Below are 13,362 nucleotides of genomic sequence, written 5' to 3' on the forward strand. Positions count from 1 at the left end.
GTCTATGACATCACGTGATTAAAAACTCACTACCTGAACCTTTCTAAGCTCTATGTACAATAACAAATTGTAATGTGGTATGTACCGTGTTAGCCAGAAAAATCGATGTGAATACTTTTCTGCCCAATGATGACAGAAGTATTCTAGGAGTGAAACCTTATTATTTTCTGGTTAGCCAATATATGTATCACTCCTAGAATACTTCTGTCATCATTGGGCAGAAAAGCATTCACATCGATTAAGCTCTATGTAGGAACAGGATAAGTAATAAGTCACTGCATAAGTTCCTTGTAAAAACCCCTGAAGCAGAGGGTTGAGTGTGTCAGTGTCAGTTTGGTTTTGCAAGAATGCAGAGCAAAAGGCTCTGCGGAGCTCCCCGTGTGTGAGGCAATAGAGGCAAGTGGAGCTGAGAGACCTGGCACCCACAGCGTACATGGCGGTGCAGTCACCCACGGCAACCGGTCTCTGAGGTGGACTGGTGTGTTTATCAGCTGCAATCTGGAGGATAAGTTTCCCGTCTGTGATCTGGAGGATATCGTGTGCTGTGTATTTTTCTGCGAGTTGGACACTAAAATATGTTTTGCTTTGAACTTTCCTGGGTCACTGCATCATCATTGCACAAGGTGAATTCCGCTGCACTACATATGGTGGAGAATGCGGGCAGTGTGAACTGAGGCATACCCTAATGCATGCTGCATGTCAGTGACCAAGCCTGCAACATTACAGCTCAATCCCGCTGTAGACATGGAGGAGCTTTAAAAGCAGTTGGTCCTCACTCAGCAGAGGCAACAGGAGCAGTTTCAGTGGCAGCAGCAAGAGGCTCTGCAGTTTCAGCGGCAGCAGCAGGAGCTACTGTGCCAGCAGCTGCAGAGAACTTGTGGGCTGATTTTACAGCTGATTGTTGCTCTGCAAGAGGAGACCCCTAAGGTGAGGGGCAATCATTGCTGTAAAGAGAAGACCCCTAAGGTGAGGGGCGATCAGCGGTGTAGAGAGGAGACCCTTAAGGTGAGGGGCGCTCTGCAGGTGTACCAGTGGTCCTTTGCAGAGTCTCGTCCCACCAGGTGTCAGGCGTATGACTTATTGCAGTTGGTACAGAAATGGCTCCAGCCTCAGACCTTAACCCAGCTCCAGAGAGTAAAGAAGGTGGTGGTTGACCGGCTGGTGAGGGCGCTGCAAGCAGCCACACAGTGGGGCAAGTGGACCCATGCACTCTGGACCAGCTGGTAGGATTGATTGAGCGGTATACTGCCTCTCAGGACTTTGTACAGGAGCATGGGAAAAGTCCACAAACCTCTGTTGGAGCTAACCAGTAACGAGCCCATGATGAGGGGGTAACCCGAAGGGTGGGTGATAAAAGTCCTGTTTCCCCTAAAGCGGCTCCAACGTATAGTCGTGCCGCAGCGAATATGTGTTGGCAGTGTCGAGGGCCCAGATATGTGGCTATCAACTGCCCCCTTATATCTGAGCCCATGGACTGAGTATTTACTCACTGTGTATCTATGTATGCCCAGCCAGTCTGTACCGTCACTATAGGCAATGCCGACAGCGAACCCCAGCTATGCCAGGTACTCATGAATGGGTGCCAAACAGAGGCTCTCCTGGACTCGGGGAGCTTAGTGACTTTAGTCCATAGGTTCCTTGTTGTCAGGGACAACCCCAAAGGACGGAAAGTGGAGGTGATGGGTATCCATGGGGAACTCCGGGAGTACCCAACCGCGGAGGTTATTTTTTCCACACCATGTGAAGACATCAAACATGTGGTAGGAGTGGTGAAGTCTCTGCCATATAGGACTGTGTTGGGAAGAGACTTGCCCCTGTTCTGGTTCGTGTGGGAGACCAGGGTTAACCTTCCCAAGATAAATGGAGTTTCGGGTGCAGAACCCAAAGATCCAAAGTCAGGGATACCTGCCATGGGGGTCACCAACCTAGGGACAGAGTGTAACCCCGATAAGTTTCCCTTAGAGGTTTTGGCAGGAGAGGTCGTGGAGACCCTACTGAACCTCGAGCTGGAAATGTCCCCTGGTGAGTGTGGTACAGCTTAGTTCCAGGGTCCCATGCAAGGACCAAGTATAGAAAGAAAGCCTGGAGGAATCAGGATGGAGTGGTCATGTAGGTGACTCTGGTCATACCCACGGGGATCCCTCTGGCACTGGCCAAAGATGTAGCCGGGGGTCTGGTTAAAATGAATAGAGCTTTCTCTAATCAGCAGCGACGGGAGGCTTGGGTTTGGGTACAACATAATACAGATGTATGCCGAGAGTTGCTGGAACGCACCTCGGTGATCCAGCGTGACATAGCCACCGAGGCACTGGTAAGGGTACAGAGAAAACAGTACCGAGGGCCAGAAGGCAGGTACTTAGGTTATGGGATGAGCTGTGGGGTTATCGATCCCCAAATAAACAAGGTCGAGACCACCCAAAACTGGCCTAAATCTACTGTAGGTATATGAGTTGGTGAATCTAGGTTAGCATCTGTTCACACCTAGTTTATGTTTGGATGTTATGGTCAGTTTTTTTGAATTTTTTTTGAAATTTCTAAAACTACTATTAGTCAGGATAGTGGGCGTCTCTTCTGCAACGGAGAACAGAGAGGTGGGTGGTCACGTAAAAAAGTGTGGAGGAGAAACGCAAAGGGGAGGAATGCTCTTGTCAACCGATGGTTCTGGTCCCTATAAAACATTGGTTACTCAGTAGAACATCGGGCAGGGAAGTCACAGGAATATGTAGAAGCCCTGTCACGTGCCCCATGTGGGGTGACAAGTGTTCAACCCCACAGGTTTGAACGGGGGGTATGTGAGGCAGTGACTGGTGTCACATGAGAGGGTCGATATGGGTCCCCCCAGGGTGTGCAAAGAGGCATTTTGAGACCGTGGGAGTGCATTGCAGTCACAGGCTTAACTGTGATTGCAATGCAGAATAAAAGTAAGTGTTGGTCTTGGGCAAGGTATTTGTCTAAGGCAGATTTAAGAAACCTTTTATTTTTTAAACGGACTACAGAATGATAGTGGGGCAGTCCGTTTCCTTCCCAGTCGAGTTTTCCATGTGGCCTATGGCCACAGGTCAGTTGTAAAATCCCCTGATGCAGAAGGTTGGGTGTGTCAGTTTGGTTTTGCAAGAGTGTAGAACAGAAGGCTCTGCAGAGCTCCACCTGTGTGAGGCAACACAGGCAAGCGAAGCTGAAAGGCCTGGTACCCACAGCGTACACGGCAGTGCAGTCGCCCATGGCAACCAGGTCTCAGAGGTTAACTGGCGTGTTTATCAGCTTCAATCTGAAGGATATGTTTCCAGGCTGCGATCTGGAGGATATCGTGTGCTGTGTATTTCTGTGAGTTGGACATTAAAACATGTTTTGCTTTGAACTTTGCTGGGTCACTGCCTCATCACTGCACAGGTTGGATACCGATGCACTACACTGGGTAGAAAGGCATAATGAGTAATTAAGTACACAGTGCTATATAATATGATGATTGCGATATATTAAGAGGGTAAAAACTTTGATAGGAGTACTTATTTAATTCCATAATCTAAACTAGTTTCTGATATACTAGAAAATAAAAAATTCCCTATCCTTCCCTCACTACACTATCTAACTGCTTTTCTTATTTTTTTAATGACTTCATGTGAGAATCCCAGTGCATGCTGGGATACTCAAAAAAGTGTCACCAGAAGACAGAGACTGCAGTCACTGCCACAGCCTCTGCTCTCTTCCTAAAACCAAGCGCCATCAGTTACGCTCATTTCAGGGGCTGGGCTAGTCCCTACTCTGTCACTGTGTGATGTGCACAATGACAGCGCGCGCTCTGTTGCTGGCACAGATTGGCAGTAACGAGTGCACTGTTACTGTGTGTTCTAAGACTACCCAGCATGCAGTAATATCACTTGCGGGGGGCAGCGCTGGTTTCTGCAGGTCAGCTAATCTGATACTGCGCACTAGCAGTGTGCTCTGGTACTAACTCGTTACTGCTGATCTGAACCAGCAACAGAGAGCGCGCTGTCATTGTGCACATCGCACACTGACACAGCAGTGACTAGCCCAGACTTTGAAAGGAACATCATTGATGATGCTTAATTTCAGAGAGGGAACAGAGGCTGTGGGAATATTGTGATCAGAGCTCAAACCATACATCCATACATCATGGACCATACACAACTTTAGTCATAAGAAAAACAAAATATGAAAAATAACATTAAGGTGTACAGACAATAAAGACAGCATATTAGAATTGCCATAATTAATATTGTGTTTCACTCGTTGAGTTTCATAACAGATATGGTCTTTGAAAAGTTAGGCAAAAGTGGATAGAACATTGGTAGTGAGTTAATACAATTTTGTAGCTGCCAGTAGTGTGTTGTCTGCTTGCTAATGGTAGCTGGGGCTTACAAATGAATGAACTCCACCCAATAACAATTTAATGACATATTTTAAAAGAAAATCAACTTATAAGGAATGTGTCATCGGAAAATTACCTATTGTTTAAATCAGGTTTTAATGGCACATGTATTTTTCATGATCTAAATAAAAAAAAAAATACAAATTGAGAAATTTCCACACAATCTACTGGTGATTTTTTTAGACTAATACTGTCCTTTCAGTAAGAGTTTTCAGCAGACTGATTATCATCAGAGGTAAAATTACAATGACAGCTTACACATCTATACATAGCTGACTTACAGGGGATCCTTCACTCACAATTGGTGATGTTTCGGCTACCCCTCCCTTTACAATGATCTTTGCCCACGCTCATTAGTTGCTTCAATACAAAAGATAGGGTCTCAGTCAGTTTATTGCTGCCATTGTACATGTGTATTTCTTGTAACAACAGGAAATATGAGTCTAGATTAACCCCAGTAGCCAGTGTGAAAATTGCATATTTCACATTTTTATTTTAATATAAATTATGATATGGAAAAAACATTGCCAGCATTTAGGCACAAAAAACTGATGTAAACCATAGGTAATTTTTCTGACTACACATTCCCTATAAAGTGGAGTAAGAAGAAGATAAATTCAGAAAAATGAATGTATTAAAAAGGAATAAAGTGGGGAAACCAGTCTATGACAGAAAAAAAAATGCGTTGGCTAGGGCTAGTCGTTAGAAGCATGAAAAATAATGTAATAATTGTCATTCACCTGATCAATGTTAAGGTTATCTCTGCACTTGGGGACAAGCCTTCAAATTTTACTAGGAGCCTGAAGAAATATGGCAGGATCAGAAGAACCAAGGAGATGGCAATAGGCACAGCATACTGAGTCACCAGGCTGAGGATTGGATCATGTGGCCTCTGAGGAACATACTGCCATTAAAGAATATGTCGCTCTATATGCAGATGATGGACATTTGAAAGATTACATTGAACTTACCTCTTCCAAGTCTTGAGAAACACCTGTAGCCAGATATATCAGATAAAATCCTCCAGCCATTAGAGCCAGGATGAAACAGTTGATAAAAACACGCAAAGCAAGAATGCGAGCTCTTTTACTCAGGGATTGTTGAGCCGTTAACCAAAGCCAATGCTCCTCAGCCAAATGAGACTGCGAGAAGGAAAGACATTAGAGGACTACTGATTAAAGTGAACCTGTCACCAGATTTGGCCATATGAGTTACTGCCACCACCTTTCAGGGTTGATATACAGCATTCTATAATGCAGTAGATAAGTCCCGGGTCTGACCTGAAAGATAAGGACCTGGCTGGTCACATCATTTCCGGTCACATGGTCGGCCAGGTCCTTATCCAGCAGCACCACCCGTACTACAGCATGTTCAAATTCTAGAAAAGAACCTACGAAAGGCGACATTGTGATCAAGGCCATTGATTGTCCGAAACGTTATTTTTTCCTGTCGCCTCACTTTTCACCAATAAATTATCCACTTGAAGCAAACCTTCTCCTATACGAGTGCAGTGATTATATATTTTATTATCCACATGAAGCAAGCAGGAGGACGGGGATTGTAAGAAGACAGGACCAATAAGAACAACACCCATCGGACCGGAAAGCCCCGCAGGTGAGTATAATAAAGGTTATTTTTCTTCTCTTACAGGCCAGATCGGGGGCTTATATACATCATTATAGAATGCTGTATATCAGGGGTCCCCAACTCCAGTCCTCAAGGCCCATCAACATGTCATGTTTTCAGGATTTCCTTAGTCTTGCCCAGGTAACAATTGCATCACCTGTGCAATGCAAAGGAAATCCTGAAAACATGACCTGTTGGTGGGCCTTGAGGACTGGAGTTGGGGACCCCTGCTGTATATAAGCTCTGAAAGGGGGGGGGCGTAACTCATATCGGCCAAACCTGGTGACAGGTTCCCTTTAAATAGATGACAGACTGGATTCACGCTTTTATTCAGGAACTCCGTTTGTCTGTTCTGTTATAGGAAAAGACAATCAGAATTCATATAGAAATGGATCAGTTGTAAAACTGATGCACCTAGAAGCAGAGGGGTTCCATTGAATATTACGAGGTTCATCTAGGTTCCGGTAAGTGTAAGTGTTGAGAACTGAAAAAAAAAATCATACAGTACTTTTTATTCTGTCCTAAAAACTGACATATCAGAACCCACAAATAAATAGCGCCCTTCTCCTTCAGTTTGCGCCAGTTTTGCCATTGATCTGTTTTTGATGTGAATTAGTCTATTCCAAAAACAGAACTAACAATCTGAATTTGTGAATGCAAATGTGAAACCAACCTAAAACATATAACGATATGTAGATAGCCAGACAAACCTTAATATGATTGCTGAAACTCTTCTGCTTAAGAATCGATGTCACCGTTCCTCTTACACAGAAATCCCAACCCGAAAACACTTTGCTGCTGATCGAGGTCCTGTACTGTCTGCTCCGCACTCGCCTTTGTGTTATCCCTTTCACTGTACTGTTGGTTAAAAAGATCAAGATATTCCTATTTTTATGTAACAAATATTGTGCTGACTTGTTGCTGTCTAGCGCATTAGGAATGAAGAAAACAAAAGTGTGTGATTTAATCCAAATGCAGCCGGAAAAAAGACAGCTAGACTATCTCACTGATCAACACTGAATCTGGCAAATCTCCTATCTCTTTACTCCCTATAAAATGAATCGCTGTAATAATCGACTACTACACTCATGTTCTTCAGTGCTGCAGTTGTACAACATATTACTATTTGGGAAATTTGCCAGTTTTAGGTCTTTCTTTCACTATTGCTATGCTGTGAGCTGTGATGTCCTCTCAATATACTAAATCACTCAAAAATGGCTGCTGCATTCCCTGCCTAGGCTTTTAAACAGGATATGTTCTGAATGGCTGTACTATTCCATGTGATATGGTACCTGCAAGCAAAGCCCACATGGTCATGCCTGAGGTCATGTCAGCCTTTTGTAGCTAATGCAATCTCCTGCAATGAATAAAATAGTGGAGTGCATTTTTATGCTATTCGAATCGCAAAATGTTCAAATTATTCACACTTGCAAATTTCATAAAATTCAACACAAATTTTATTTGCATTGAATCGATTCGCTGGTCAAACTCAAGTTAATTAAATCTATAAGAGCAAACATCTCATATTACTATTGTTTAAAAACTCATTTTCCTATCATTATATGCCAGGATGGACTTTGTTGATTTAGTGAACATCAGTTATAGTTGAACTCGGAAATTCTTTAAAGGGAGTCAATAAGCAGGTTTTTGCTGTGTAATCAGAGAACAGCACGCTGTAGGGGCTGAGAGCCTGATTCCAGCAATGTGTCACTCACTAGGTTGTGGGTTGCTGTCTGTTTCAATAAAATCAGTTTTATCAGCAGGAGATTGTCCCTACAGGACTAAGTGTTTTGTGCCTCCTAGTCAACTGCTCTGTGTAACTCCGCCCCCCAACTGATTAGCAGCTTTCTGTCAATAGACAGTGTACACCAAAAACTGCCAATCAGAGGTGTGGAGAGGTGACTGTTGTGAATTCTGTTATCGAACTCCCTCCTGTGGTCATGAATGGTACTTCGGCGAGTCCTGTCCATGGACTCCCTCTGGTGGCTGTGAGTGGAGCTGCTGCTTCTGAGGTTCCTTCCACAGGTGACTTAGTTTATTCTTTGGCTGGCTGCTCTATTTAACTCCACTCAGATCGTTTCTCCATGCCAGCTGTCAATGTTCTTGTACTGGTTCAGTTCGCTCTTGGATCTTTCTGGTGACCTGTCTACTCCAGCAGAAGCTAAGTCCCTGCTAGTTAATTATTTGTTCATTGTTTTCTTGTCCAGCTTGCTATTATGATTTTGCCTTGCTAGCTGGAAGCTCTGGGATGCAGAGTGGCACCTCCGCACCGTGAGTCGGTGCGGAGGTCTTTTTGCACACTCTGCGTGGTCTTTTTGTAGTTTTTTTTGCTGACCGCAAAGATACCTTTCCTATCCTCAGTCTGTTTAGTTAGTCTTGCCTCCTGTGCTGAAACCTGTTTCATTTCTGTGTTTGTGACTTTCATCTTAACTCACAGTCAATATATGTGGGGGGCTGCCATTTCCTTTGGGGAATTTCTCTGAGGCAAGGTAGGCTTTATTTTCTATCTCTAGGGCTAGTTAGCTCTTAGGCTGTGAAGAGGCGTCTAGGTAGAGTTAGGTACGCTCCACGGCTATTTCTAGTGTGTGTGATAGGATTAGGGGTTGCGGTCAGCAGAGCTCCAACTTCACAGAGCTTGTCCTGTGTTAGTTTAACCATCAGGTCGTTCCGGGTGCTCCTAACCACCAGGTCCATAACAGTACAGCTGGCCAAAAGTGTTAATGCATCTCAATAGAGGGATAAGAGAAGTTCTGAGACCATTTTTTTTTCTCTGCCGTGTGTTTTGTCTTTCTTTTCCCCTTAACCTCTGGGTGGTTCAGGACACAGGTGTAGATATGGACATTCAAGGTCTGTCCTCTTGTGTGGATCATCTCACTGCAAGGGTACAAAATAATTCAAGATTTTGTGGTTCAGAATCCGATGTTAGAGCCTAGAATTCCAATTCCTGATTTGTTTTCTGGGGATAGATCTAAGTTCCTGAATTTCAAAAATAATGGTAAACTGTTTCTTGCTTTGAAACCCCGCTCCTCTGGTGACCCCGTTCAACAAGTAAAAATCATTATTTCTTTGTTGCGTGGCGACCCTCAAGACTGGGCATTTTCCCTTGCGCCAGGAGATCCTGCATTGCGTGATGTAGATGCGTTTTTTCTGGTGCTTGGATTGCTTTATGATGAACCAAATTCAGTGGATCAGGCAGAGAAAATCTTGCTGGCTTTGTGTCAGGGTCAGGATGAAGCGGAGGTATATTGGTCTGTGATTACTCAGTGGAATGAGTGTGCCCTGGCGGCAATCTTCAGAAAGGGTCTTTCTGAAACCCTTAAGGATGTCATGGTGGGATTTCCCACGCCTGCTGGTCTGAATGAGTCTATGTCCTTGGCCATTCAGATCGATCGGCGCTTGCGTGAGCGCAAAGCTGTGCACCATTTGGCGGTATTCTCTGAGCATAGGCCTGAGCCTATGCAATGTGATAGGACTTTGACCAGAGCTGAACGGCAAGAACACAGACGTCGGAATGGGCTGTGTTTTTATTGTGGTGATTCCACTCATGCTATCTCCGATTGTCCTAAGCGCACTAAGCGGTTCGCTAGGTCTGCCACCATTGGTACGGTACAGTCTAAATTTCTTTTGTCCGTTACTCTGATTTGCTCTTTGTCGTCCTATTCTGTTATGGCATTTGTGGATTCAGGCGCTGCCCTGAATTTGATGGACTTGGAGTTTGCCAGGCGCTGTGTTTTTTTCTTGAAGCCCTTGCAGTATCCTATTCCGTTGAGAGGAATTGATGCTACGCCTTTGGCCAAAAATAAGCCTCAGTACTGGACTCAATTGACCATGTGCATGGCTCCTGCACATCAGGAGGATATTCGCTTTTTGGTGTTGCATAATCTGCATGATGTGGTCGTTTTGGGGTTGCCATGGCTACAGGTCCATAATCCAGTATTGGATTGGAAATCTATGTCTGTGTCCAGCTGGGGTTGTCAAGGGGTACATGGTGATGTTCCATTGCTGTCAATTTCGCCTTCCACTCCTTCTGAAGTCCCTGTATTTTTGTCGGATTAACAGGATGTATTTCATGAGCCCAAATCCAGTGCCCTACCTTCTCATAGGGATTGTGATTGTGCTATTAATTTGATTCCTGGTAGTAAGTTTCCTAAGGGCCGACTGTTCAATTTATCTGTGCCAGAGCACACCGCTATGCGGAGTTATATAAAGGAATCCTTGGAGAAAGGTCATATTCGCCCGTCGTCATCACCGTTGGGAGCAGGGTTCTTTTTTGTGGCCAAGAAGGATGGTTCTTTGAGACCTTGTATTGATTACCGCCTTCTTAATAAGATCACAGTCAAATTTCAGTACCCTTTGCCGCTGCTGTCTGATTTGTTTGCTTGGATTAAGGGGGCTAGTTGGTTCACCAAGATAGATCTTCGAGGGGCGTATAATCTTGTGCGTATTAAACAGGGAGATGAATGGAAAACAGCATTTAATACGCCCGAGGGCCATTTTGAGTACCTGGTTATGCCATTCGGGCTTTCTAATGCTCCAACTGTATTTCAGTCCTTTATGCATGACATCTTCCGAAAGTACCTGGATAAATTCATGATTGTATATTTGGATGATATTTTGGTCTTTTTGGATGATTGGGAGTCTCATGCAAAGCCGGTCAGAATGGTGTTCCAGGTCCTTCGTGCGAATTCCTTGTTTGTGAAGGGGTCAAAATGTCTCTTTGGAGTTCAGAAGGTTTCATTTTTGGGTTTCATTTTTTCCCCTTTTACTATCGAGATGGACCCTGTTAAAGTTCAGGCCATTTATGATTGGACTCAGCCGACATCTGTGAAGAGCCTGCAGAAGTTCCTGGGCTTTGCTAATTTTTACCGTCGCTTCATCGCTAATTTTTCTAGTGTTGCTAAACCGTTGACTGATTTGACCAAGAAAGGTGCTGATGTGGTCAATTGGTCCTCTGCGGCTGTAGAGGCTTTTCAGGAGTTGAAGCGTCGTTTTTCTTCTGCCCCTGTGTTGTGCCAGCCAGATGTTTCCCTCCCGTTTCAGGTCGAGGTTGATGCTTCTGAGATTCGAGCAGGGGCTGTTTTGTCGCAAAGAAGTTCTGATGGCTCGGTGATGAAACCATGTGCCTTCTTTTCTAGAAAGTTCTCGCCTGCTGAGCGCAATTATGATGTTGGCAATCGAGAGTTTTTGGCCATGAAGTGGGCATTCGAGGAGTGGCGACATTGGCTTGAAGGAGCCAAGCATCACGTGGTGGTCTTGACGGATCACAAGAATTTGACTTATCTCGAGTCTGCCAAACGGTTGAATCCTAGACAGGCTCGTTGGTCGCTGTTTTTCTCCCATTTTGATTTTGTTGTTTCGTACCTTCCGGGCTCTAAGAATGTAAAGGCTGATGCCCTGTCAAGGAGTTTTGTGCCTGACTCTCCGGGTGTTCCTGAGCCGGCGGGTATTCTCAAAGAGGGGGTAATTTTGTCTGCCATCTCCCCTGATTTGCGGCGGGTGCTGCAGAAGTTTCAGGCTGATAGACCTGACCGTTGTCCAGCGGGGAAACTGTTTGTCCCTGATAGATGGACTAGTAGAGTTATCTCTGAGGTTCATTGTTCGGTGTTGGCTGGTCATCCTGGAATCTTTGGTACCAGAGATTTGGTGGCTAGATCCTTTTGGTGGCCTTCTTTGTCACGGGATGTGCGTTCTTTTGTGCAGTCCTGTGGGACTTGTGCTTGGGCTAAGCCCTGCTGTTCTCGTGCCAGTGGGTTGTTTTTGTCCTTTGTCCCGAAGAGTGTTGTGAGTTCTGTTTTTGGGCTCCCTCTGGTGGTTACTGATGGTACTGGGTGACTTGTGTTCTCTGCGGTCTCTGGTGTCCACCTGTTCCATCAGGTTATGGGAGTTTCCTATTTAACCTGGCTTTTTTTGTCATTTCCTCGCCGGCTATCAATGTAATCAGCGTGTCTTTTTACCTCTGCTCCCTGCGTCTGTTATCTTCAGGACAAGCTAAGTTTTGATTTTCCTGTTCCACGTTTTGCTTAATTTTTGTCTTAGTCCAGCTTGCAGATATGTAATTCCTTGCTGCTGGTTGCTCTAGTGGGCTGAAATTACTCCTCCTGTTCCATGAGTTGGCACATGAGTTCAAGTAATTTCAGGATGGTTTTTTGAAGGGTTTTTCGATGACCGCGCAGTTCACTTTTGTTATCCCCTGCCATTGGGATCATGACAGTATAGCCGGCCTAAAAAAAAATTGGTCATCGTTTTGGCTGAAGTAGGAGGAAAAGTAGTCTGAGGAAGTTTTTTTTTTTTTTTCTCCCCTCCTCAGTGTTTGCTGCCTAGCCTTAATTGCAGCTTGGCTGCTTCTTTCCTCCTCTTAATCCTTGAGTGGCTCTGACCTCAGCTGTTTATCATGGACGTCCAGAGTTTGGCTTCAAGCCTGAATAATCTTGCTGCTAAGGTTCAAAATATACAAGATTTTGTTGTACATACGCCTATGTCTGAACCTAGAATTCCTATCCCAGAGTTTTTTTCTGGAGATAGATCTAGTTTTCTGAATTTTAGGAACAATTGCAAGTTGTTTCTTTCCTTGAAATCTCGCTCCTCTGGAGACCCTGCTCAGCAGGTCAAGATTGTTATAGCTTTCCTGCGGGGTGACCCTCAGAATTGGGCATTTGCATTGGCACCAGGGGATCCTGCGTTGCTCAATGTGGATGCATTTTTTCTGTCATTGGGTTTGCTCTATGAGGAACCTAACCTAGAGATTCAGGCTGAAAAAGCTTTATTGGCTCTCTCTCAGGGGCAAGATGAAGCAGAAATATATTGTCAGAAATTTCGGAAATGGTCGGTGCTTACTCAGTGGAATGAGTGCGCTCTGGCTGCAAAATTCAGAGATGGCCTTTCTGAGGCCATTAAAGATGTTATGGTGGGGTTCCCGGCGCCTACAGGTCTGAATGAGTCTATGACTATGGCTATTCAGATTGATCGGCGTTTACGGGAGCGCAAACCTGTGCACCATTTGGCGGTGTCTTCTGAACAGGCACCTGAGATAATGCAATGTGATAGAATTCAGTCCAGAAGTGAACGGCAAAATTATAGGCGGAAAAATGGATTGTGTTTTTATTGTGGTGATTCAGCTCATGTTATATCAGCATGCTCTAAACGCACAAAAAAGGTTGATAAGTCTGTTGCCATTGGTACTTTACAGTCTAAGTTCATTCTGTCTGTGACACTGATTTGTTCATTATCCATTTCCGTCGATGCCTATGTGGATTCAGGCGCTGCCCTGAGTCTTATGGATTGGTCATTTGCCAATCGCTGTGGGTTTAGTCTGGAACCTCTGGAAGTTCCTATTCCTTTGAAAGGAA

At 44.6% G+C, this 13,362-nt stretch overlaps 1 protein-coding gene across 3 annotated transcripts in view; it reads right to left on the reverse strand.

Moving 5' to 3' along the window:
* LOC138665226 (transmembrane channel-like protein 8) overlaps positions 1–13,362 on the reverse strand; it is a 179,796-nt gene that overhangs the window by 53,549 nt on the left and 112,885 nt on the right. For all 3 annotated transcript variants that reach the window (XM_069752515.1, XM_069752517.1, XM_069752516.1), the window contains exons 7-9: positions 6,727–6,874; positions 5,362–5,532; positions 5,131–5,282 (exon numbers count right to left, since the gene is read on the reverse strand). In XM_069752515.1, the coding sequence (XP_069608616.1) occupies positions 5,131–5,282; positions 5,362–5,532; positions 6,727–6,874 (471 nt within the window). The remainder of the gene's footprint in view (positions 1–5,130; positions 5,283–5,361; positions 5,533–6,726; positions 6,875–13,362) is intronic.

Source organism: Ranitomeya imitator, chromosome 2 (assembly GCF_032444005.1).
Source record: "Ranitomeya imitator isolate aRanImi1 chromosome 2, aRanImi1.pri, whole genome shotgun sequence".
Classification (NCBI taxonomy): domain Eukaryota; kingdom Metazoa; phylum Chordata; class Amphibia; order Anura; family Dendrobatidae; genus Ranitomeya; species Ranitomeya imitator.